Raw genomic sequence first — 27,132 nt, 5'->3', positions numbered from 1 at the left:
CTGATACCAGTGGTTGAGGAGTCTCGAGTCTCCCCTTCGACGCAAGCGATTCTACAGCCAATTCCCGAAGCCGAGACTTGGTAGATGCGGCCGACCATTGGAAACGTGAGGTACTTTTTTTGTTTTTGTTGTTGTTGTTAAGCTGCGCCTGTGGGGTCCCCTCTCCTTCCTATCCGTGGTCTCCAGTCACTTCGCACCTCGCTATTCCCCGACCCCTTCCTCCAGCCCAAATAAATTCAGTCGTTGTGAGAGGCCCAGGGTCTAGTTTCCTTTGGATGTAAAATCCTGAGGTAACACATACAGTGCACGAAATACGTAGTATTTTATAAGGAAAAAGTCATTTTAATTATGACGTGGCACTTGATAATTTTATAAGTATCAAATCGCGTGTTCAGGAAGTAGTCTAGAATTTCAGCTTTGGGACTGGTGCTGGAGCTGAAGTTCTTTCTCGAGTGGTAGGGAAGAGTATTACTGTCCTTTTCTGATGACTAAAAAGACTCTTCATTTGTAAAGACTTGATTACAAAGACTCTTCATTTTAGGAGATTATTTTCAGTGATGCTGGTTACTTGTATGAGCATTAGAATCAAAGAGAAATATAAAATGGTCGCAGTGCTCAGTCAGATCCCCCGGGACTGTAGCCTGCCAGGCTCCTGTGTCTATGGGATTTCCCAAGCAAGAATACTGGAGTGGGTCTTTGTTACCTCGCTCAGTCCTATCGGACTCTTGGCAACCCTGTGCCAGTAGGCAGGGTTTCCTGCCCTTCACCATCTCCGGAACCTGCTCAAACTCCTGTCCATCGAGTCGGTGATGACATCCAACCATCTCATCCACTTTTCTGCCTGCCTTCCATCTTTCCCAGAATCAGGGTCTTTTCCAGTGAGTTGGCTGTTCACATCAGGTAGCCAAAGTATTGGAGCTTCAGCATCAGTCCTTCCAGTGAATATTCAGGGTTGATTTCCTTTAGGATTTGTTATGGAAAAATGAGAATCCAGTGTCGCAAAGCACACCTCGGAGGACACTCAAAGACAGCGGAGTACAGTTTATTACCCCAGCAGGTCCAAGGGGAATCGGTTCTGAACAAGGACCCTGACATTTTCGAGAGACTCGGTTTTATACCCCTCGTACTCTTGCCTGGAAAACCCCATGGATTGAGGAGCCTGGAAGGCTGCGGTGCATGAGGTCGCTGAGGGTCGGACACGACTGAGCGACTTAACTTTCACTTTTCGCTTTCATGCATTGCAGAAGGAAATGGCAACCCACTCCAGTGTTCTTGACTGGAGAATCCCAGGGACGGGGGAGCCTGGTGGGCTGCCGTCTATGGGGTCACACAGAGTCGAACACGACTGAAGTGACTCAGCAGCAGCAGCAAGTGACTGTTTACATGTGCGCAACTTTTTTTGATGTATATGATTTCGTTTTACAACATGGAGGTGTAGGGAGAACTAACAATTAAGGTTAAAGGGGAACAATAATTATACTTCATGGGGGATATCTTCATTGTGAATCTAACCTGGGCAGCCTGACCTTAACTCCAATCTTTGCTATCTATGGGGAGGGAGGTCTCCAAGGAGACCTGGTTTTACTTTAAAAATAGTTTCCTCATTCTTGGGCAAAGTCGGGGCCCCGTTCACATGCTGTCTTAAGATGGCTGACAGGCCTCAAGATGGAGTTCCTCCTGCCCTCCTCAAAGCAGCCCCAACAGACTGATGGTCTTCAGGGACTCCTCTTGCTGTACAAGAGTCTGCTCCAGCACCGCAATCCAAAAACATGAATTCTTCTATGTTCAGCCTTCTTTATGGACCAGCATTCAAAAAGCAAAACTTTGATTCTAATTTTTATATCATAGACTCTTCAGATAAAACATTCAGTTGCTTAAGCACTGCATAAGAACATTATGAAATTTTTATTTTCTACTGTTCCCCTTACATAATTGTTGAAATGGAGATGATCTGCAATGTATATATAATATTTAAATCGTGAATAATGTTGATAATGCCATTTATCATGTTTTTAAAATAGTCCACAAAAATGTCTCCTTACCTATTACACCTTTCATACAGAGGGTTACCATATGCAGCTGTTTTTGGTTAGATATCACATCCAAAGACTCAATGGCAATATGTTAGGGGCTTCCCTGGTGGCTCAGACGGTAAAGCGTCTGCCCGCAATGCGGGAGACCCGGGTTCGATTCCTGGGTCGGGAAGATCCCCTGGAGAAGGAAATGGCAATCCACTGCAGCACTCTTGCCTGGAAAATCCCATGGATGGAGGAGCCTGATAGGCTAGAGTCCATGGGGTCGCAAAGAGTCAGACAGGACTGAGCGACTTCACTTTCACTTTAGGTGACAGGTTAAAGCAAAATCAAACAAAAAACCCGTGAATTTAATTTGAAACTGTATATGATATTAAATATTTGCTGCTGCTGCTGCTAAGTCGCTTCAGTCGTGTCCTACTCTGTGCGACCCCATGGACCGCAGCCCACCAGGCTCCCCCATCCCTGGGATTCTCCAGGCAAGAACACTGGAGTGGGTTGCCACTGCTAGGAACTTGATATTTGGAGAGAAGAAAATACAGTCGACCCTTTGTATCTGCATATCCATGGATTCAATCGAAGCATGGAAAATATTTGGGGAAGAAAATCCATGATATTCCAAAAAACACAACTTGAATTTGCCACTCATCTCAACTATTTCCATAGCACTTAACGTTATATCTGGGCTTCCCTGGTGGCTCAGATAGTAAAGAATGTGCCTGCATTGCAGGAGACATGGTTTGATCCGTGGTGAGGAAGATCCCCTGGAGAAGGAAATAGCCACCCACTCCAGTATTCTTGCTTCCCCTGTGGCTCAGACGGTAAAGCATCTGCTTACAATGCAGGAGACCCGGGATCGATCCCTGGGTCGGGAAATTCCCCTGGAGAAGGAAATGGCAACCCACTGCAGTATTCTTGCCTGGAATTTCCATGGACGGAGGAGCCCGGTAGGCTACAGTCGGTGGGGTCGCAAAGAGTCGGACATGACTGAGCGACTTCACTTCCAGTATTCTTGCCTGGAGAACTCCCGGGACAGAGGAGCCTGGCGGACAGAGGAGTCCGACTCCATGGTGTCGTAAAGAGTCGGTCACGATGAGCAACTAACATTACATTATTTTGAATATAGGGACCTTTGTTGTCAATGTGATGCTTTTGCTTTTTAACTTCCCTTCCAGGAAGCAGAGGTCTTTTAATTTCCTGCAGTCACCTTCCTCAGAGATTACACTATTGAATTGTTCCGCCCCGCCCGCCGCGCCCCGAGGCCCCGCCAGTCTCACTTTCCCAAGGTGCAAGGCAGACCCGGCTTCCCTCCATGACCCGCACCCTGACAGCTTGTCTCCGCTTCCCCAGGCCGCCCCCGCCGTTTCAGTGCTGGCCCGCGCAGCTTCCCACATCCGGAAGCGGAGAGCCGGCGGTGCAGCTGTCTTAGCGCGGCGTGAGTTTCTCTCTTTCTTAGTCACACGTGCCGCTCTCACTCGGCTTCCTTCGGTACCCCGAGCTGAGGGTCTCTGCTGACTCTAAATCCCCGCGCCCGCCCTACCAACCCCAGCAAATTCAGACGTCTCTGTGAGCGGCGAAGGGGCGCCTCCCTTTTGGTTTAAAGTCTGCACTGCAGCCGGTTCCTGCTTTTGGAACTCTGAAACGCTGCGTTTCGCACCTCCTTCCGTCTTAAAACCATTTACTGTCCCCTCTGCACTTCCTGCGCCGCATAAAATTCTCTTCCACGAGGTGGGCATTTACGCTCCGCGGTCCTCAGCCTCGCCTTCTCGGTCCCCGGAAACCACGTCCTCTCCCAGGTCCTGGGATTCTGGGGAGCGCGCCCCGCTCTTGAGACCCACTCCCTGTCAGCGCCCATATCTCCTCGGCCTTGTTTCATAATGACCTTTCCCCTGATCCTGTGTCGGGGTGGGTGACCTGGGCCAACCACTTGACCCCCGTGGTTCTTCCATCCCAAATTCCACCAGGTGGAATTTGGCCCTTGCAGGAGGAGGACTTCTTGAATAAGAGGGCGACAGTGGAGAGGCAGTTCACACAGAGAGCCCGCAAAGGGGATACAGAAGTTGGAACCTTGGCTTACAGAACAGTATCCTGGTGGGAGATGAAGGGGGCTCCGCTGGCAATGCGGGAGACCTGCGCTCGATCCCTGGGTTGGGAAGATCCCCTGGAGAAGGGAACAGCTACCCACTCCAGTATTCTGACCTGGAGAATTCCATGGACTACAGCCATGGGGTCGCAAAGAGTCAGACAGGACTGAGGGACTTTCACTCACATCCAGTAATTGGAGGAGCTGAGAAAGCAAGCAAGGTGAAAGGAAGCGTAGCCACTTGGGGGTGCCAGAGAGTTGGGAGGAAGGGAGGGCAGAGATGGAGGAAGAAAGGCAGAAATTCTTGGAGATTGAGGATCATCAAGGAGGTTGGGTTAGAAGCATTTTGCAGGGAACAGATGGCAGAGAGAGGCCGGATGGGAGTCAGGGAAGAAGTAAAGAGTAGGACAGGCACAGCTGGAGAGCAGAGGAGAAGAGAAAGGGAGAGAGATGGAGAAAGAAGTAGGGAAACAGATCAACTAAATGAAGTGGAAACAAGTAGTGTGCAGGTGAGGGAGAGGACTAGATCCAGGAGAGGAATTGGTTGGATAAGGATTATGAAGTCGTGATACATTGATTTTTGACTTACCTCATAGCTCAGTCAGTAAAGAATCTGCCTGCAATGCAGGTGACCTGAGTTAATTTCTGAGTGGGGAAGATCCTCTGCAGAAGGAAATGGCAACCCACTCCAGTATTCTTGCCTGGAGAATCCCATGGACAGAAGAGTCTGGCGGGCTACAGCCCATGGGATCGCAAGAGTCTGACACGACATAGTGACAAAACGACCACATTGATTTTGCGCTTTAGGGTCTAATAAATTTAAAACTTGCTTCTTTACATTATACAGATGAGAACTGCAAAACTTCTGTCTGTAAGGCTTGTGCATTTTCTAATTATTTGTATTAAAAGATACATTTGCAGAACCGACTCTCTTACTACATGGTGCCTTTTCCAGGAACATTAAACATATTCTTTGTGATCGTTTTCCTTTTTGCTTTCTCCTTTCTTTCCAGTTAATTCTTTTTGTAGCTTGGGATAGATTAGATCATTCAATACCTAGATCATTCAATACCGACTTTCTTGTAAAGAATTATTCGCTTCTGAAATAAAATTTGTTGCCCTCCTGTAATTAATTCGTGTCATTGTTTTCTAGGTATGCTATGTTCTCAAATGTTTTTTTTTCACTTGACACCATAATTCTTCAGTGGAAAAATTTTTAACAAGCGGATTCACTTTAGGTTTGTTTCATGTTTATTTGAGGCCCATTTGCTGTTTCTTCTTGATGTTATATTTTCAAAGCATTTTTTTGGTAACTAGTAAATAGATGTAGACTGTTTTGATGAGTACTGAGGAAGAATGCCAGTGATCTTTTATATTAAGAGTGATGACCTAATTTAAGCAGTTAGTCTATATTCCATTTTCCTCTCTTTTATGTGATCTGGTAACTAGTGAGCAATGAGGTGATCTGATGATGTTTGCCTCAGGTCTAGAATCTGAGCAACAGTGACCTCTGAAATGATTGGCCAAATTGGGTGTGTGACTGTGTGTGGCAGTTCTTCTTGGAGGGAGAGCCCAGGTGTTATTAGAATTTGAAATGGGTCCCAGTTTTGCAAAATGAAAAAGGACAACAGTCGGATGGAGGCAGGAACATATGCTTAGAGTTAGATTATCAGCAGATGTCTTCTGTGAATAAGGGTCAATCTGCAGGGAGGCCTCCCACCTCCACTGGCTTCCCCGTGTCCTCAGGGCAGCATCCTGACTCCTCAGGTGGCTCCACAGCCCTTTGTCACCCTCAGGTCACTGCCAGTGTCTCCAGCCTCATCCTGGGAGCTGACCCCATTCTCATGGTCAGTCTGTCCTGGTCACACTCACTTAGTCCTTGTTCATAGACACCAAAACCTTCTCTGTCTCGAATCTTAGTTTCTACGCTTGCCTTTTTGGTCATTAAATCACCGTGGCCCTTGCTCTTTCTGTTCTTTCAGGTCTAGGCCAGCGAGGTCTCCCCATCTCCTTCCCATATTAACCAGGTTTGCTGCCCCTATATTAATCACCTTCATCAGAAATGCCCTTGTCCTCTGACTGTTGGAGTCTTTCCTCTTTTCCCTTCATTGAAGGATGCACCTCTTCCTCCCTCGATGCTCACAGCATCTCGTTCTGGAGGTGAGGACTAGGAACATGGGCTGGGCTGAAGAATTCTCAGGGGAGACAGAGGGGACAGGATAGGTGATGATGGTTCCTGTACCTCTTCTGGACATTTCAACTCTAATTGATCCTTACCCCATGTGGACACTTAATCACTGAAAAGGAAAAAGATGTGGGGCATCCTAATGAACCCGATAGATGTAGTGTCTTGAGATGTCCCCATGTTTTAGTCCACTGTGTCACAGGTCACTGCAGCCCCCAGGTTTTCTAAGCTCTGACCACCCAGGGAACATCTTGGACAGAGGCCAGTTCATCTGCTCAGAGCAGGGGATGCTGAGTTTACTGTGGTTAGAGTGGCCAGAAGGTTTGGAATCCAAGGGGATATGAAGGAGTCCCCCCCCCCCCCCTTCCTTAAAGACCTGGGATATGTTCCAGTTAGCTCCCACTCGGGAGAACAGGGGTCAGTGAGACTGGGGTCTCTCTATCTTTGTTAATTCTTTACTGAGCTCAATCCAACCAAATCTCAAGGGCCTGTTAAACTTTCTGATATCCCAAGTTGCGATATCTGATATCCCAAGTCAAGTTTTCCCAGGAGGGCCAGCTCCTTGGTCTCTCTACTGAGTGCCGAGTGTCCTTGGATTTGCAGCTTGTGCGCAACTCTGTTGCGATGCTCATGCCCTTGGTCTCTGCTGTTTATCCCTCTTGTTCAACCATGCATGAAGAGGTATAAAAATGGGGGAAAGTGAAGGGGAGTTTGTCAGAGTCTCCAGGAGGCTTGTGGGAGCAAGAGTAGGCCTCTGGATGAACCCAGTGAATTGGGGGTGTGGTATGTATATGTGTGTGTGTGAGAGAGAGAGACATTCATACTTGTGGGATTACAGGGTGTGTGGAACTGTTGACAAAGGTGGTCTCAGTTCTACCTGGAGGACCTGAATGTGGGCTCATGGCCGATTGTGGGCTGCGTGGAATGGTGGGTGTGCCATAGTGTCTTAGCTCAGTTTCCCTGGGACACAGATGCTGTGACTGAGGTTTGCATGACTGGGTTTCGTTGGGAAACAAATGATCACACCTCTGAAGGAAGGAAGGAAGGAAGTGGAATTGGGAAGAGGCCTGTTACTCTGCCACGTGTTAGAATCAAGGCCTGAGCTGAGTCCACAGAAAGGTCTGGGTGCAGGAGGATGGGCATAGTGGTCCCAGAGAAGGGGGAGGGGATCCAGGAGGTGCCCCACAGCACCCCCTCCACACAGTGGATTTTCTGGTGTCTTTAGGGAGGGCAAGAATCAGACCCGTAGAATAACTGTCATTAAAATTCAGGAGATCACTTTGTGGATTACCTGTAGTTTTTCTGTTAGTTTAAGTTACTAATGAAGAAGATTTCAGATGGAAGGTAAAAAAAGAGAAGTTGGTGTGTTCCTGGGAAGATGTTGAAGTTGCACTGGGGCGTGTGCATCAGCCTACACATCTGTCTTGTATTATTAGATTTTGGTGATGACAGTTTGGGGCTGCTGGGGTCACTGTGACTGATAAGATGTCTTGAGTCTGGTTGGTGTTTGGGCGTCTTCGTGTGTATTATTCCATCATTAACACAGGAGTTGTTAAGGCTTGGAACCTTCTGGGGATTGCCTAGCAGCATGGGTGGATTATTACTAGGTCTCTGGGGAGTGTGTTGGCCCAGATGCAGGTTTGGAAGTTTCTTTCAGCCTCAAAGCACAATGGTTGGGCCTCAGCTTTGATGGCAGAAGACTTTGCCATGATGCAGTGAAGGCTTGTTCTTAGATTCCGAGGGTTATCAGCTCCACAGTAACCTGTAGTACAGAGGCTTATTCTGGAGATGACGCAGCTGCTACTTGTTGCTGCCAGCGCAGTGGATTCCTCTACTGTTCTCTCATCGTCTTTACAGGTCTCGGGCGTCTGCCATGTACATGCACAGTACAGTTAATGGTTGTAAACGGTTGAAGGCAAGTAAATGGTACATGGAAAACAGTACGGAGTTACCCAAAGATTAAAAATAGAACATGCATAGGATCGCGCAATCTCACTTCTAATTATATAGCTGAGAAAAGCAAAATTTTTAAAACTGTTTATGTATTTGGCTTTGCCTGCGTCCTGCAGGATCTTTGGTTTCAGTGCACCGACTTTCTAGTGTGGTGCTTGGACTTAGTCCCTCCGCCGCCTGTGGGGTCTTAGTTCCCCCACCAGCGATTGAGCCCACATCCCCCACAGAGCTAGGCAGATTCTTAACCACTGGGCCACCAGGGAAGTCCTGTGCAAAAATCAGTATTTTGCAGGAGTAACCTGCACTCCCGTAACCCATACTATATGATTCACAACAGCCATGTGTTGTAGAAACAACCTGAATGTCTGTTCTCGGCTGAGTGGATGATGAAACCGTGATGTGTGTATGAGACAGGCTGGGTCCTGGGACCTTTTACTGCAGTTCTCTTACCTGGATGAACGTCTTCTCGGGCAACAGACCTCAAAGAAAGTGTAATTGAACAAAAGAAGTATAACCACATTCATGAGCGGACAGCAATTCTGAACAATGAGTAAAAAGACCACAAACCAAGCTTGATTTCTGAGGCTCCAGAAGCAAAAGCAGGTCACTTCCCGTGATCCCGGCTCACAGCACCTCCGGGGGGCGTGAGGCGGAGCAGATCACCTCAGCTTCCTTCCAGCCATAAGCAAAGGGATCAGCTCATCCCCCTTTTTGGGAGGACCAGGGGCACACACTTCTTTTTCTGTCTCTCCTTACTGCAACAAGAGTCCCAGTAAAGCCTTTCTTGAAATTCCCCTCTGGTCTCATAACTATTTCTATTGATTAAAGAGCCCCAGGATCCAGGTTGAAAACATGTACGTGTAAGTGTTAGTCACTCAGTCATTCAGACTCTTTGCGACCCCAGGGACTGTACCCTGCCAGGCTCCTCTGTCCATGGAATTCTCTAGGCAAGAATACTGGAGTGGGTTGCCATTCCCTTCTCCAGGGGATCCTTCCAACCAAGGGATCAAATCTGTCTCTTCTGCATTGCTGGCAGATTCTTTACCTGCTGAGCTCCCAGGGAAGTCCTCATGGGTAACCCAGGCAAATATACACACATATTTGTAATGGCATATTCAGTTCAGTTCAGTTCAGTTGCTCAGCCATGTCTGCCTCTTTGCCAGCTCATGGACTGCAGCATGCCAGGCTTTCCTGTCCATCACCAACTCCCAGAACTTACTCAAATTCATGTCCATCGCATCGGTGATGCCATCCAACCATCTCACCCTCTGTCATCACCTTCTCCCACCTTCAGTCTTTCCCAGCATCAGGGTTTTTACCATTGACTTGGTTCTTTGCATCAGGTGGCCAAAATATCGGAGTTTCAGCTTCAGTATCAATGATTCCAAGGAATAGTCAGGAATGATTTCCTTTAGGATTGACTGGTTGGATTTCCTTGCTGTCCAAGGGACTGTCAAGAGTCTTCTCCAACAGCAGAGTGCAAAACCATCAATTCTTCGGCACTCAGCTTTCTTTATACTCAACTCTCACATCCATAGATGAGTACTAGAAAAACCATAGCTTTGAGTAGATGGACCTTTGTTAGTAAAGTAATGTCTCTGGTTTTTAATATGCTGTCTAGGTTGGTCATACACATAGCTTTTCTTCCAAGGAGCAAGCGTTTTTTAATTTAATTGGTGCACTCATCATATGCAGTGATTTTGGAGCCCCCCAAAATAAAGTCTAACACTGTTTCCACTGTTTCCCCTGCTGTTTGCCATGAAGTGATGGGACCTGATGCCATGATCTTAGTTTTCTGAATGTTGACTTTTAAGCCAACTTTGTCATTCTCTCACTTTCATCAAGATGCTCTTTAGTTCTTCTTCACTTTCTGCCATAAGGGTGGTGTCATCTGCATACCTTAGGTTATTGATATTTCTCCCGGCAATCTTGATTCCAGCTTGTGCTTCATTCAACCCAGCATTTCGCATGATGGGCTCTGCATGTACGTTAAGTAAGCAGGGTAATAGTAGAGAGTCTTGACTAACTCCTTTCCCAATTTGGAACCAGTCTGTTATTCCATGTCCAGGTCTAACTGTAGCCTCTTGACCTGCATACAGATTTCTCTGGAGGCAGCTCAGGTGGTCCAGTGTTCCCATCTCTTTAAGATTTTTCCACAGTTTGTTGTGATCCACACAGTCAAAGGCTTTGAATAAAGCAGAAGTAGATGTTTTTGTGGAACTCTCTTGCTTTTTTGATGATGCAGTGGATGTTGGCAATTTGATCTCTGGTTCCTCTGCCTTTGCTAAATCCAACTTGAACGTCTGGAAGTTCACAGTTCACATACTGTTGAAGCTTGGCTTGGAGAACTTTTAGCATTACTTTGCTAGCATGTGAGATGAGTGCAATTGTGCGGTAGTTTGAACATTCTTTGCCATTGCCTTTCTTTGAGATTGGAATGAAAACTGACCTTTTCCAGTCCTGTGGCCACTGCTAAGTTTTGCAGATTTGCTGTCGTATTGAGTGCAGCACTTGCACAGCATCATCTTTTAGGATTTCAAATAGCTCAACTGGAATTCCATCACCTCTACTAGCTTTGTTCATAGTGATGCACCTTAGCCTGACTTGACGTTGCATTCCAGGATGTCTCACTCTGGGTAAGTGATAACACCATCGTGGTTATCTGGGTCATGAAGATCTTTTTTGTACAGTTCTTCTGTGTATTCTTGCCACGTCTTCTTAATATCTTCTGCTTCTGTTAGGTCCATACCGTTTCCGTCCTTTATTGTGCCCATCTTTGCATAAAATGTTCCCTTGGTATCTCTAATTTTCTTGAAGAGGGATCTAGCTTTGCCATTCTATTGTTTTCCTCTATTTCTTTGCATTGATCTCTGAGGAAGGGTTTCTTATCCATTCCCATGTAGATGGAGATTTCTGTCACTTGGAACAGCTGGGGTGAATGTAGGGAATATTATGCTAACTGAATTAGGACAGACAGGGTAAGACTGATATTCTATGTGCTCGCTTATCTGTGGAATGTAAAAATGTGAAACTCACTAGTACCAGACAGTGGGATGGTGGTAATCTGGGGCTGGGAGGTGGGGAGGCTGGGGAGATGTTGGTCAAAAGGTACAGACTTTGAGTTGTAAAATGAGTGGGTCCTGGGGATATGTGTGCAGCATGCTTACCGTTGTTATCCTATTCTGTTACTGCCTGCTGGGAATTTGTCAGGAGAGTACGTTGTCAGTGTTTTCACCACACACAGAACATGGGAATTTGGAGATGATGGATGTGTTGGTTCGTGGATTGTGATAAATATTTCACAGTGTACACGTGTCACATGATCACATGGTGTATGATATATGTACACAGAACCCTTCTCCTTAGTCTCAGTAAAGCTGGAAAAGAAGAAAGTGGGAGATGGCCTGGACTTAATCCTTCACTAGTGCTCAACACAGGCATCACATGAGAGCATGAGGCATTTTGCCCAGGCATGTTTTGTACCCCTCCCCCAACAGACATGCTCCTCAGGTTCTCATGTGGGGCCTCGCCCCAGGAATGTGCACAGGCCACAGATGATTCCGATCTGGATCCTGCATTGAGCACCAGGGCTCTTGGCCTTCACTTCTGAGACTGAGATCGGGCCCTGGGGGAGGGGAGGGCACTCTGCTCTGAGTGGGGCTGGACCAGGGCCTACTGTGTGACCTGAAGGGGATCATGGGGTCAGCGGAGGTCCCCCTGCTGCTGTGGACATGAAGCCTCACCAGGAGGGGAGTGTGATCCGAGAGAAAGTGTGGGAAAGTCCCGTGTTGGTCTCTCTGTGGGAGTTGACCGTCCTGAGTCCCTCCTGAGACAGTGGCCACAAAGCACTGTCTGTTCCACACGATGAGGGCTTCCCTATGTGAATAGTTGGGGCTCAGGAAGGGGGTGTGTTGACCATATGCATTAAACAGCATGTTTTCAACTTTCATGATAGAACTGTGAAGACTCATGGACGAAGGAGCCCAGAAGAGGAAAGAACAGGAGTCAGGCATGGCTCTTTCTCAGGTAGGGTCATATTCTCAGTGGATTCTCACACTGCCTTCCTGAAATGCCCTTCTCTGGACTCGCTAATCGTGTCTGACTCTGAAGTATCCTGTCTGACTCCAGTACACACGCACTCACCTGGGGCCTTCCCTCAGGGCCTGTCATCTCCACTTAGATCCCGTCTCCCCATGACCCGGTGACGTGGACCTTGTGAGGAGGCTCCCGTGAGCACCATCCTGGGCAGGGCTTCTCACCCATGGGTTGGAGACAGGGTCTCGGTGCTGTTGGGCAGCAGGGGTTGCTTAGGGCCCATCTGGATGCGCTGTCTGCTCTCTTTTAACCAGGGTAAAGAAGCTGTATATGGACCTCAGGTATTAACATGTACAGTATCGGTAAAATCTGCCAAAGAGGCCAATGAGGGGAAATCAGTTCTGACTTTTTATAGTACATTTAAAACTAAATGAGCACCTCCTTGAAAACTTAAGTTTTTGGGAATGGAATGGAACGTTCAGAAAGAGATGTCAGGGCTAGGGAGTGTTTCGTTACACCATCTAATTTAAACTGTGAAATCAGGCTTACTAATTTTTTTTTCTTTCTTTTTTGACCACATGATGCAGCTTCCAAGGTCTTAGTTCGCTGAGTAGGGATTGAACCTGAAACCCTGCAGTGGAAGTGAGGGATCTTAACCACTGGACCATGAGGGAATTCTCCAACTTTACTAGTCTTGATTCAGTATTTTCTTAATGGAATAAAATAATAAATTGTGGAGTTTATTAATAAGTACATACCTAAAATTAATGATAAAAATCACATTATTTTAAAAATATATTTATTTCCTGTACTGTATCTTCATTGCTTCAGTGTCTTTTCCCTAGTTCTGGCGAGTGGTGGCCACTCTCTGGTTGCAGTGCACACGCTTCTCATTGCAGTCGCTTCTCTTGTGTTGCAGCCCAGGCTCTAGAGCGCGCCGGCTTCATTAGTTTCACCTCCTGGGCTCTACAGCTCTGTCTCAGGAACTGAGACTCATCGTCTTAGTTGCCTCTCAGCATGTGGGATCTCAGACCAGGCAAAAACCCACATCTCTTGCATTGCCCAGTGGATTCTTTAAATACAGGTATTTTATAAAGATTAGAAGAAATCTTCTGTGTTATTTTCTGCTTGTATTACTTTTAATTTTTTTTGAACTAGAATAAGATAATGTTGACGAATTCCTGGTGGTACAGTGGCTAAGAATATGCCTGCCAACGTAGGGTGCGTGGGTTCCATCCCACGTCCGGGAAGATGCCTCAGAGCAACTAAGCCCATGGGCCACAACGACTGAGCCTGTGCCCTAGAGCCCGGGAGCCAAAACTATGGATGCCTGCACTGTCTAGAGCCTGTGGTCCAAAACAAGAGAAGCCACTGCAAGGAGAAGCCCGGGCACTGCAGCTGCAACTAGAGAAAGCCCACTCACAGCAATGAACACCCAACATAAGCAAAATAAATAGGCTTTGAAAAAGAAATAGAATGTTGACAGTTACTGAATGAAGAAGTAAAATGAAAGAAGAGAATGGGAACCCACTCCAGTATTCTTGCCTGGAGAATTCCATGGATAGAGGAGCTGGAGGGCTGCCGTCAGCGGGGTTGCAAAGAGTCTGGCATGAGTAAGCAGGTAAAGAACAACTTCCACACACAGTAGATTGAGCTCTGAAAAACAAATCTAAGTGTCTAGCTTTCCTCCTGCAGATTCTTCAGTGACTTCCAGTAGCTTTTGGAATAAAGTCCCAAATCCATAGATCTTGCATAAATTAGCCTCTGCCTGGCATCACCCCATGTACATTCCCTGTGTGCCAGTCATACTGGCTGACTTGCTGTTCAGTGAATATCTTCCTGCCTCAGAGCCGGCACTCAGGCTGTTCTCTCTGCTTGCAACACTCTTCTGTTTCCCACCTTGCCAATCCTAAGTGTTTCTTCCTCACAGAGACCTTGTCTGATTTCTCAGTGTAGCTTAGACTTTCTGTTTAATCTTGTCTTAGCACCAGGCCTGTGTCAGAGCACTTATTTCAGTAGTAACGTTAAAATTGTGGATGAAATCGGCTGGCTGGCTGCTAGATGATGAAATTGGCTGGCTGGCTGCTAGACTGTAAGCTCCATCATGTTCACTGCTGTATTTCAAGTTTGACGCACAAAGCTGAGGCTGAATGAATTTTGATAGAATGAAAGAAAAAAAATAAAGACAACTCTTTTTGTTTAAATCAATTGTGTGTTTACACATGCATGCATGAATGCATGGATATATAACTCCGTGGTTTTATTACAAAAACATCCTCTCATAAATAATGGTGTATTCTTTGTAGCAGTTTCAGTTCTATCTTAAGTGTATTTCATGGTGTTAAGTTTTTTCTGCATCATCACATGAATGATGTAAATTGTAGTAAGATTACTGACATTGTGTGGGTCGCGATGGGAGAGGGTGTGACCCTGTATCGTGACCATTTATGCTGTTCTATTGTATTTCAGCTTCCTTGAACTTGTTTCAGGTATTTTCAGGAAACTCTCTGTGGATGCTCTTTCCTTCTCTGGTAGTTAACTGGTTGATTCTCTAGGTTCAGTTGTCACTCCCAACCACCTGAGCTCAGGTACTGTTGGCTTATTTCTTAACAGTTTGATCTGAGCGATTAGTTAGAGTGACAGAATTTACTCCTCAGGGTGACTGCAGCCATGAAATTAAAAGACGCTTACTCCTTGGAAGGAAAGTTATGGCCAACCTAGATAGCATATTGAAAAGCAGAGACATTACTTTGCCAACAAAGGTCCATCTAGTCAAGGCTATGGTTTTTCCAGTGGTCATGTATGGATGTGAGAGTTGAACTGTGAAGAAAGCTGAGTACCGAAGAATTGATGCTTTTGAACTGTGGTGTTGGAGAAGACTCTTGAGAGTCCCTTGGAATGCAAGGAGATCCAACGAGTCCATTCTGAAGGAGATCAGCCCTGGGATTTCTTTTGAAGGAATGATGCTAAAGTTGAAACTCCAGTACTTTGGCCACCTCATGCGAAGAGTTGACTCATTGGCAAAGACTCTGATGCTGGGAGGGATTGGGGGCAGGAGGAGAAGGGGATGACAGAGGATGAGATGGCTGGATGGCATCACTGACTCAATGGATGTGAGTCTGAGTGAACTCCGGGGGTTGGTGATGGATAGGGAGGCCTGGCGTGCTGCAATTCATGATGTCGCAGTGTAGGACACAACTGAGTGACTGAACTGAACTGAACTGAAGGTGGACACAGATCTTTCTCTAACATGGTGTTATGTTGATGACAAGTTCATCCGTGTAAAGTCTTTAGGATAATGCTTAGTTTGTAGGAATTGCTGAAACATCTGTTGTCAGTGTGATGATGTCATCATCATCACAATGTGTGTTCTTTAAAAGTCAGTGTGTTTTCATGTTCATCGCAGCACTATTTATAATAGCCAGGACATGGAAGCAACCTAGATGTCCATCAGCAGATGAATGGATGAGAAAGCTGTGGTAGATTTACACAATGGATTATTACTCATCCATTAAAAAGAATACATTTGAATCAGTTTGATTCAATTCAAATTCAATTCAAATCAATTTGAATCAGTTCTAATGAGGTGGATGAAACTGGAGCCTATTATACAGAGTGAAGTAAGCCAGAAAGAAAAACACCAAAACAGCATACTAACATATATATATGGAATTTAGAAAGAAGATAACGCTAACCCTGTATGTGAGACAGCAAAAGAGACACAGATGTATTGAACAGTCTTCTGGACTCTATGCGAGAAGGCGAGGGCAGGATGATATTGGAGAATGGCACTGAAACGTAAAATATCATATGTGAGACAGATCACTAGTCCAGGTTTGATGCATGATACAGGGTGCTTGGGGGTGGTGCACTGGGATGACTCAGAGGGATGGGATGGGGAGGGAGGTGGGAGGGGGTTTCAGGATGGGGAACACATATACGCTCATGCCGGATTCAAGTCAATGTATGGCAAAACCAATACAATATTGTAAAATTAATTAATTAAAAAAATAAAGTCACAGTGGACTTTGTCATCTCTGAAGACACCAGTCTTGCTGTAACTCATCTAGATCGTGAATGCCACTCTGTGTTGAATGTTAACACTTCTGCATAGACAACCCAGTCTTGGTTTTAATTTCTGTATTTTTCATGTATTGTCCACATACATGACAAATTCCTGTTGATTGCAGGATATCATAATCTTAGGAAAAAGAGGAAATTATAAATTCGATTGCAGACCAACAGTTTGCTTCAAGCAGCTTTTAAAGTATCTGTCAGAGTATTACTTCATCTGAATTGAGCGTTACCCCTCTCACCTCTTCTCATTTTGTGTGAAACTAAGAATCTTCCTCAGGGCCCATTGGTGAAATGTGTTTTCATTTCAGGCACAGTTGACCTTCAAGGATGTGTTCATAGATTTCACTCCCGAGGAGTGGGAATGCCTGGACCCTGCCCAGAGGACCTTGTACAAGGATGTGATGGTGGAGACCCTCGGGAACCTGCTGTCTGTGGGTGAGGATCACTTCCCTCTGAAGTGGGGATCTGCCCTGGGGTACCTCTGCATGTTCCCTCTTTACCTTTTGAGATCTCCCGTTTTTCTTGACTAAGCTCAAAACCTTGTTGACTCACACATGTAAAGCTTCCTGATTGGCATCAGGAGTTTAAACTTGTCTTTCCTTCAGGTGACCTGCCCACTGTGTGATGCACAAGGAGTTTCTCCACAGCTTGAGTGTTTATAAAGCTGATTTCAAACTTTGAAATATCCAGTTGCCTGTTTTCTAGCCCTGTGTTCTTGGTTCAGTAGTTCTTAGATAGGAACTAGATACCTGCTGCATGTTGTACTGTATATTATACTGTTCCCTGTGCATTCAGAAGGAGACAGATAGTAAATTCATTTGAGAAGTATTTTTCTGTCGGTTTATAATATCCTCACTCCTTGGCTGACAAAAGAACTGCATTCTACACCTGCCTATGCAGGAGACACGGGTTCGATCCTTGGTCTGGGAAGATCCCACATGTCACAGAGCAGCTACGCCTCTGTGCCTCAACTACGAGCCAGCACTCTAGAGCCTGGAAGCTGCAACTACTGAGCCCACATGGGACAACTCCTGAAGCCCATGCACCCAGGAGAAGCCGCAGCAAGTGAGGAGCACGAGCACTGCAACTGGAGTGTAGCCCCTACTTGCTCAACTTGGGGAAAAGACAAAGCAGCAGCTATCACTCACCCCTGCCAAAGGAAATGAATACACCGATGTATTAAAAATAACAGATGCATTTAAAAAAAAAAAAAAAGAGGTTGGATTCTGGAAGAAGCCACAGTATATGGCATTACTTCCAAGTAGGAAGTTCTGTTTCTGATCTGAACATTATCTCCATTCTTGTGGCACAAGGAAGAAGACCCCTGGATTGTGGAGAATGAAGTGCTAATAGCAAAAATCCAGACGAGTGGGAAAGTATCCACAGTGTGATCACAGGTCAACTGTCACAAGGACAGAGAGGAAGCCACGCCGTTCATGGTGTTTGGGAAACTCTCCAAGTGGGAGAGTTCTGTGAGAATACAGATGTTTAATGTTTGTGAACTCTCACAGGATATTTTTCTTCTCCCTAACTTACAGCTCTGTTCTTTGACATGTGAAATGTACAGCACCCTCCAGTGGTGCTGTAGCACCCACAGAGATGAAGGCAAGATATTTTTTTTTTTGGCCTGTACTGGGTCTTTTTTGCTATGTGGTCTTTTGTCTATTTGAGACGAGAGAGGGCTATTCTCTAGAGTGGGAAGCACAGTTACTCATTGTAGTGGCTTCTTTTGTTGTGAAGCACAGGCCCTAGGCACACGGGCTTGAGTAGTTTTACCACACAAGCTCAGTATCTGTGGCTCATCAACTTAGTCTCCGTGACATGTGAGATCTTCCTAGAACAAGAATCAAACCCATGTCTCCTGCATTACTAAGCAGATTCTTACCATGGAGCCACCAGGATGTTAGGGAAATTAAATAAATAGTTTTGTTTAGGCTTCAAGACAAAGCAGTGCATTCCTCTGACCTAGCTTCTAGCCTGCATGGAAACTGCCCTGAGTGTGAATGTCCTGACTGTCTCCTGTGAGTGCAAGTCTTGCAGCACCATAGGTAAGATAGAGGACAAATCTTGAGATTGTTCAGCCTTTGCAGGGGCCCTTGCCAACCAAGGCCCAGGCTTAGCACCATCCAAGGCCCAGGCTTAGCACCATCCAAGTTGGATCCTTCTCTCTGCCTGCTGCTAAGTCGCTTCAGTCGTATCCAACTCTGTGCAAAGCCATAGATGGCAGCCCACCAGGCTCCCCCGTCCCTGGGATTCTCCAGCCAAGAACATTGGAGTGGGTTGCCATTGCCTTCTCCAATTCTTTCTGCCTACCGTGAGGTAAATAAAGGTAACTTAAAACTGCAAAAAGAAGTATGTGATTTGTGAGGATGATTATCCATATTACAATGTCACATTATATTTTGGTTGATCAAATATTCACTTTTTAAGTCGACTCTCTTTAGCCAGCCCACAGCTCCAATGTGTCCCCATACTGCCCTTTTTCTCTCCATTCTTTGTCCTGTTGTGGCCTTACACCCCTCCCAACCCCTCTGTCTCCCTCTCCATCAGCTGGTCCCCTTCTAACTGCCCCTGTCTCTGAGGGGGGAGCGGGAGCCCAGGTTCCCCCACCCTAGCAAGTTTGTTAACCCCTTTAGATTCTTCTGATCAAAGACCCCCATCTCCCTGGAGAGACATTCCAAGATTTTTGAGTCCTTCTGTCCCTGTTATCACAGTCAATTTGAGCACTGTTCAATCTGTGTTGTAGCCATAAAGCTGTGACTATAGAAAGGAATGATAACTTGTTTGATACAGGATGGCCATGATGTTGTTTAGACTCTGGAGAAAACTGGTTAAGATGAATTTTTTTTTCCTTTGAAAGTGCAAAACCGGTTCTTTTTACATGTGGAATTAAAAATAGCAAGCTTGCTAAAAAGGCGTGCCAAAAACAAAGCTTAAGGTTAACCTTTGCCAGGGCTTCCCAGATTACTCTAGTGGTAAAGAACCTGCCAGCCCCTGGGAGAGACACAGGAGACGTGGATTTGATCCCTGGGTAGGGAAGATCCCCTGAAGAGTGAATGGCAACCCACTCCAGTATTCTTGCCTGGAGAGTCCCATCATGGACAGAGGAGCCTGGTGGGCTGGAGTCCACGGGGTTGCATGGGGTTGGATAGGACTGAAGCGACCCTGCATAGCATGCCACCTTTGCCATGTCCTTGAAATACGTAACCCATTTTTCCAGAGATTTCAGTCTTGGGCAAATTAGAATTTTAAACCATGGCGCAGGGGGGTGGGAAGAAAAGGGGAAAGAGATTTTAAATCTCAAGCAGGAAAGTATGAGAGCTCTCAAGTCTGTCGATCTGCATTTCTGTTTGTCTCAGTGTGTGTCTTTGTTTTTGGATAATATTGCTGAGGTTAATTTGTAAATGAGCTCTAATTCAATTGTTTGTAAAAAAAAAAAGTAAGCACTTTCAAACCAAACAACTACAAGAGAAATTAACCTAAATGAATTTCAGGTTCACGTGAATTGGGAAATATTCAATATTAAATATCTAGTATTAATGTTTGTTTGCTAATCTAATTAAGACAGGTCTTGAGTCTTCAACATTGTCTAATACTTTTGTTGTACCTAGGTTTAATGTTAAGCAAGTTTGTCAATAGTTAAAGTAACTCAGGTGAAGAGTTTTAAGGAAAGAATGTGAATGCAATGGAGCTTTTAAATAAGCTCTATTAAGAATGATTATACTTTAGAAATGTCTGTCTAAAATAGTCTCTCCAGATGTGAATAACCTGAACTCCTGCTGCTGCTGCTAAGTCACTTCAGTCGTGTCCGACTCTGTGTGACCTCATAGACGGCAGCCCACCAGGCTCCCCTGTCCCTGGGATTCTCCAGGCAAGAATACTGGCGTGGGTTGCCATTTCCTTCTCCAATGCATGAAGGTGAAAAGTGAAAGTGAAGTCGCTCAGTCCTGTCCGACTCTGAGTGACCTCATGGACTGCAGCCTACCGGGCTCCTCCATCCATGGGATTTTCCAGGCAAGAGCACTGGAGTGGGGTGCCATCGCCTTCTCCAATTAGTGCTGTTAGGTGGCACTAAAAAATAAATAAATAAAATTTATTTGTTTTTGGCTTTGTTGCTTCAGGTCTTTGTTGCTTCAGGGGATTTTCTCGACTTGCAGTGAGCAAGGGCTACCGTGTAGTTACGGTGCGTGAACTTGTCATTCTAGTGGATTCTCTTGTTGCAATGCGTGGTGTCTGTGTGTTTGCTCAGTAGTTGTGACTCCCCAGCTCTAGAGCACAGAATCATCATGTGTGCCCTACAGGCTTAGCTGTTCAGGCATGGGGGAATTTCCCAGATCAGGGATCAAACCTGTGTTACCTGCACTACCAGGCAGATACTTTACCTCTGAGCCACAAGGGAAGCCCCAAAGCTTGTTCCTTTACATATATCTTGGAGCCAATGAACTGGGTGAGTTTAGATTACTGTGTAGATAGGGAGTTGATGTATTGAATGATTATTGTGTAAGTAGAGAATTTTTCACTTACAATATAACTGACATGAACCACTTGTTAATGTCATAAAATGCCTATATGTCTATCTACTGATAGATTTCTAAGAGGTATTTGGAAAATGGTTTATTTTTTTATTTTTTAAATTATTTTAGGGAATTCCCTGACAGTCCAGTGGATAGAATTCAGTAGTTTCACTGCAGCTAGCCTGGATTTAATCCATGGTCAGGGAACCAAGTTCTCAGAAGCCACATGGTCCACAAAAAAAAAAAAAAAGCAAAAAAAATATATGTATAGTTTACAGAATTCTTTATTTTCTCAATGCAGTATTTTTTGAACAGTTACTAACTGCCATTTATTTTTTACATTATTCATTAGAATGCTTCTTTTGCATTGTTTACCATTCCAATGTGTTGCCTGATTGATGCTTGTTTGCTCAGTTGCTCAGTCCTGTCTGACTCTTTGTGATCTCATGGACTGTAGGCCACCAAGCTTTCCTATCCACGGAATTTTTTTAAGGCAAGAATAGTGCACTCGGTTGGGATTTCCTGCTCCAGGGGATCTTTCCAACCCAGGCATTGTATCCCCCTGTGCCGTGTCTTCTGCATTGGCAGGCAGCTTGTTTACCAGTGAGTCACCTCTCTAGTCCTGTATGTTCTTTACCATTTAAATATGTATAAATATGCATAAAGTGTGTACAATATACCATTAGTTTCTCCTCAATTATGAGACAGCAGTGTGTTTAGTACAAAGTAGGATGAGTTTTGAGGTCATGATGGGACAATGTGTTTTCTTTGAGAACTGACATGAGTTTGCATAAATGAATGTTTTCTGATTGTGTTTGAAACTACACTACCCTAAAATTAATTTGAATTACATATGATCATTCTTTTTTAAAGAATTCTATTCCTTTAGTTTTCTATAGTTTTGAGATCATCTTTGCGAAGATTCATAATTCTGTTAGGATGAATATGGCTTTTGGTATGAAAGTCATGTGTTTGACAAATAATTTATTTATGAATTGTAACTAATAGAATACCTGTGGTTCTTTATGTCTTGTAGATATGTCTCAGATAGATATGATCAAGAAATTACAGGCAAAAGCAGACAGTGGTAAAGGGGAAATTTTTCAAAGAGTGATGTTTGAAAGAGCTGAAAGCCTTGAAAGCAAAGATTTTCACCTCAGGAAGATGCAGGAAAATATAGATGACTTTGACTGTCTGCGGACAGATGATGAAAGAAATGACAAAGGATTGTCTACATCCCATAACAAAAACCTCACTGATGGAAGAGATCATCATAGTAGAAGTGATGCAGAAAATGGAACTTTTGAAAGGCACGGATCAAGCTTTCAGGATGAATCGCAGATGATGCAATCTGAAGGGATAATTTTTGAATGTAGTCAAGTTGTGACAGACGTCAGTGCCTCAGGTTTATCATCTCAGAGAACTCTTAATGTCTGCAAAGGCTTTTCTCATAAAGATGAGAATGCTGTTATGCATCCTTCAGAACTGTTACCAGACCATGAAACACAAAATAAAAGACCATACAAATGTAATGAGTGTGACATAACCTTTCTTCAGGACTCAGAACTCACTAGACATCAAAGAATCCATACAGGAGGAAAACCATACAAATGTGATGTGTGTGGCAAGGCTTTTAATCAAACTAGAAAACTTGCGATTCATTGGAGAATTCATACTGGAGAGAAACCACATAAATGTGATGTGTGTGGCAAGGTCTTTAAGCAAGCTGCAAAATTTTTAATTCATTGGAGATATCATATGAGAGAGAAACCATATAAATGTGATGTATGTGGCAAGGCCTTTAGTCAAACTGCAAACCTGGCAGTTCATCAAAGAATTCATACTGGAGAGAAGCCATACAAATGCAATGTATGTGGCAAGGCCTTTAATCATAGTGCAAACCTTGCTGTTCATCAGAGAGTTCATACTGGAGAGAAACCATATAAATGTGATGTATGTGGCAAGGCGTTTAATCAGACTGCAAAACTTGGACTTCATCAGAAAATTCATACTGGAGAGAAATCTTATAAATGTGATGTGTGTGGCAAGGCATTCAGTCGTACTGGAAACCTTGCTGTTCATCGGAGAGTTCATACTGGAGAGAAACCATATAAATGTGATATATGTGGCAAGGCTTTCAGAGTAACCTCACACCTTGCTGATCATCGGAGAGTTCATACTGGAGAGAAACCGTATAAATGCAATGTATGTGACAAGGCATTTAGTCGTGCTGCAAACCTTACTGTTCATTGGAGAATTCATACTGGAGAGAAGCCATATAAATGTGATGTATGTGGCAAGGCCTTTAATCACACTACAAGACTTCAACTTCATCAGAGAATTCATACTGGAGAGAAACCATACAAATGCAATGTATGTGAGAGGGCGTTTAGTCACACTTCAAGCCTCAGTGTTCATCGGAGACTTCATACTGGAGTGAAACCATATAAATGTGATATATGTGGCAGAGCCTTTAGTCAAACTGCAAGCCTTGCTCTTCATCGGAGTATTCATACTGGGGAGAAACCATATAAATGTGATGTATGTGGCAAGGCCTTTAATCAGACTGCGAAACTTAGACTTCATCGGAGAATTCATACTGGAGAGAAACCATATAAATGTTGTGTATGTGGCAAGGCCTTTAGTCACACTACAGGACTTGAACTTCATCAGAGAATTCATACTGGAGAGAAGCCATACAAATGCAATGTATGTGACAAGGCATTTAGTCATAGTTCAAACCTTACTGTTCATCGGAGACTTCATGCTGGAGAGAAACCATATAAATGTGATATATGTGGCAAGGGTTTCAGTGTAAGTTCAAGCCTTGCTGTTCATCAGAGAGTTCATACTGGAGAGAAACCGTATAAATGTGATACATGTGGCAAGGCTTTTAATCAGACTGCAAAACTTGGACTTCATCAGAAAATTCATACTGGAGAGAAATCTTATAAATGTGATGTGTGTGGCAAGGCATTTAGTCGTACTGGAAACCTTACTGTTCATCGGAGAGTTCATACTGGAGAGAAACCATATAAATGTGATATGTGTGGCAAGGCTTTCAGAGTAAGCTCAAACCTTGCTGTTCATCAGAGAGTTCATACTGGAGAGAAACCGTATAAATGTGATGTGTGTGGCAAGGCTTTTAGTCAAGCTACAGGCCTTGCAGTTCATCAGAGAATTCATACTGGAGAGAAACCATATAAATGTGATGTATGTGGCAAGGCCTTTAATCACACTACAAGACTTCAACTTCATCAGAGAATTCATACTGGAGAGAAACCATACAAATGCAATGTGTGTGACAAGGCATTTATTAGTGCTGCAAACCTTAGTGTTCATCGGAAACTTCATACTGGAGAGAAACCATATAAATGTGATATCTGTGGCAAAGGTTTCAGAGTAAGTTCAAACCTTGGTATTCACCGGAGTGTTCATACTGGAGAGAAACCATATAAATGTGATGTGTGTGGCAAGGCATTTAGTCATACTGGAAACCTTGCTGTTCATCGGAGAGTTCATACTGGAGAGAAACCATACAAATGTGATGTGTGTGGCAAAGCGTTTAGTTGTACTGGAAACCTTGCTGTTCATCGGAGACTTCATACTGGAGAGAAACCATACAAATGTGATGTGTGTGGCAAAGCGTTTAGTCGTACTGGAAACCTTGCTGTTCATCGGAGACTTCATACTGGAAAGTAACCATGTAATTATGGTATATGTGCCAAGGCTTTCACTGTAAGTTCAAGCCTTGCTGTTCATCAGACAGTTGATACTGGAGAGAAACCATATAAATGTGATATGTGTGGCAAGGCCTTTAATCACACTACAAGACTTGAACTTCATCAGAGAATTCATACTGGAGAGAAACCATATAAATGTGATATATGTGGCAAGGCCTTTAATCACACTACAAGACTTGAACTTCATCAGAGAATTCATACTGGAGAGAAGCCATGCGAATGCCATGTATATGACAAGGCATTTAGTCATACTGCAAACCTTACTGTTCATCAGAGACTTCATACTGGAGAGAAAGCATATAAATGTGATATATGTGGCAAGGGTTTCAGTGTAAGTTCAAACCTTGGTGTTCATCGGAGTGTTCATACTGGAGAGAAACCATATAAATGTGATGTATGTGGCAAGGAGTTCAGTTATACTGGAAACCTTACTGTTCATCAGAGAGTTCATACTCGAGAGAAACCATATAAATGAGGTGTATGTGGCAGGGCTTTCAGTGTGAATGCAAACCTTGCAGTTCATCAGAGAATTCATACTGGAGAGAACCTTGCAAATATAAAAATTTTGACAAACCATTTAGGCACAGTCAACCATAACTCATCATCAGGCAGTTCAGACAGGAGAAACCATATAAATATGATGTATATGGCTGGTGCTTTACTTGAAATGACGAACTTAGTAACCATCAAAGAATTCATACTAGAGAGAAACATTAGAAATGTGACAGTTGTGAGAAACATATTAGTGCAAATGTCGTGAGTGTGACAAAGCCTTTAGTCAAGTGTCTAGGCCTTATAATTCATCAGAGAATTCATAGTGTATTGAAAACATACAAGTGAAATGAACGTGTCAGAGTTTCTAGTGCATGTTCAGCATTAACTGCCCATTAGGCAGTTCATACATAAGAGAAACCATGTAAATGTTATTTATGTGGCAAACCGTTCAGTGATAAGAAATGACATTGCAGATCATCTGAGAATCCATTCTGCAGTGAAAACTTACACATGTAGACAATACAATAAAATATATCAACTTTCTGACCCTCAGAAAATTCAAACTGTAGGAAAACTACACAAATGTGTTAGGTGTGGGAAAGCTTTGATTATCTGTTCAGCCTAACTCACCATCCGTTAATTATTTTTTCTTTTTTTACAATAGTGTGGTGGTTTTTGCTATATATGAACATGAATAGGCCGTAGGCGTACATATGTGCCCTCCCGCCTGAACCCACCTCTCTCCCCACTGTATCCCTCCAGATTGTCCGAGAGCACTTGCTCGTACATCACACTCCCACTGGCTCTTTTACATATGGTAATATACATGTTTCAGTGCTAATCTCTTAAACCCTGCCATCCTATTTCTTTTTTTTTTTCAATAGGTTTTCCTTAGTGTTGCTTTTTCTATCCACATGTTATGACCCAGTTTTAATGTTCAGTTTACATTTCTTTCCTGCTTTACACTAACAAATACATAAGTCAATGGGTTATTTTGAAACTTTTGTAACATTAAAATGCATGTAGACGATGACAGGGAACATAGTGGGTGCCCTGTAAATGTAAAGAAAGACAGTTACTTTAGGACTTGAGTTCAGTCAGATAATACACATAGAAACATTTACAGATAGTGCCAAGTTGATAATTTTGGTGAAAAAAATTCTAGTGTCTTCTTAAGACTTTATATTTTACAATGTGCTTTGTTGTCCAGAACTGACAGATCTTTCAGAAACAGACAACAAAGAAATGAGAGAAAATATATTACAATTTTTCAACAAGAAGTAAATTGCCTAATTACCGTCAAGTGATCATATAGTAATCTGACATTCCATTACATTAAAGTATTCGCTTAAGTATTAAATATTATGATGTAAACAACTTTTTCTCATATAAGTATTTGAAGCTTTGTCATCATAAGCATGGAACAGAAAGTTTTATAAAGAAGTATGCATTTCTCATTAAACGTTTTTTTCTCTCTTTAATAATCTTTAAAGTTTATTTTTGGCTGTGCTAAGTCTTCATTTTGCTGACTTCTTTCTCTTTTTACAGCAATCAGGCTATGAATTCTCCACGTAAACTTGGCTGGGGTATGGTTGGAGACTGGCATTTTGATGCTTCTTTTGGTCAGTACAGAGGACTCAATGTCTTTTTGTGTTTTTTTGGCTATACTAAGCCTTTTTTTTTTTTTTTTTTTTTTTAACTGTACGTGGGATTTCTCTAGTTGCAGCAAGCAGAAGTGACTTTCCAGTTACTTGTGTACAGGCTGGGGTTACTGGTGTACAACAGTACTGGGGTTACTGTTGTTGCAGAACACAGGCTTTAGAGCACAGGCTCAGTACTTGTGTTGCACGGGCTTAATTGCTCCGAGGCATGTGGTGTCCTCTCAGACCAGGGATCAAACCTGGGTCCTATGCATTGGCAGGTAGATTATTTACCACTAGACCACCAGTAAAGTTCTACTCATTATCTTTTAACTGTGCACTATGTATATTAATACAAAGACATTTTTCTCCTT

The 27,132-nt window shown here is 43.9% G+C and overlaps 1 protein-coding gene across 2 annotated transcripts; it reads left to right on the top strand.

Moving 5' to 3' along the window:
* LOC112442366 (zinc finger protein 665-like) lies at positions 1-24,672 on the top strand. 2 transcript variants are annotated; one of them, XM_059877602.1, is made up of 4 exons: positions 1-110; positions 12,210-12,280; positions 16,675-16,801; positions 21,917-24,672. In XM_059877602.1, the coding sequence occupies exons 2-4, from the start codon at positions 12,224-12,226 to the stop codon at positions 24,580-24,582; spliced, it is 2,850 nt and encodes a 949-aa protein (XP_059733585.1). In that variant the 5' UTR covers positions 1-110; positions 12,210-12,223; the 3' UTR covers positions 24,583-24,672. The 2 variants fall into 2 exon arrangements, with proteins under 2 accessions (XP_059733585.1, XP_059733586.1); XM_059877603.1 differs by having other exon boundaries at positions 3-80.
* Positions 24,673-27,132: the final 2,460 nt, after the last annotated feature.

The sequence above is a fragment of the Bos taurus genome, chromosome 18, assembly GCF_002263795.3.
Source record: "Bos taurus isolate L1 Dominette 01449 registration number 42190680 breed Hereford chromosome 18, ARS-UCD2.0, whole genome shotgun sequence".
In the NCBI taxonomy this organism is placed as follows: Eukaryota; Metazoa; Chordata; class Mammalia; order Artiodactyla; family Bovidae; genus Bos; species Bos taurus.
The sequence above is the reverse complement of the archived record's forward strand: the minus strand, read 5'-3'. Positions and strand labels throughout refer to the sequence as shown.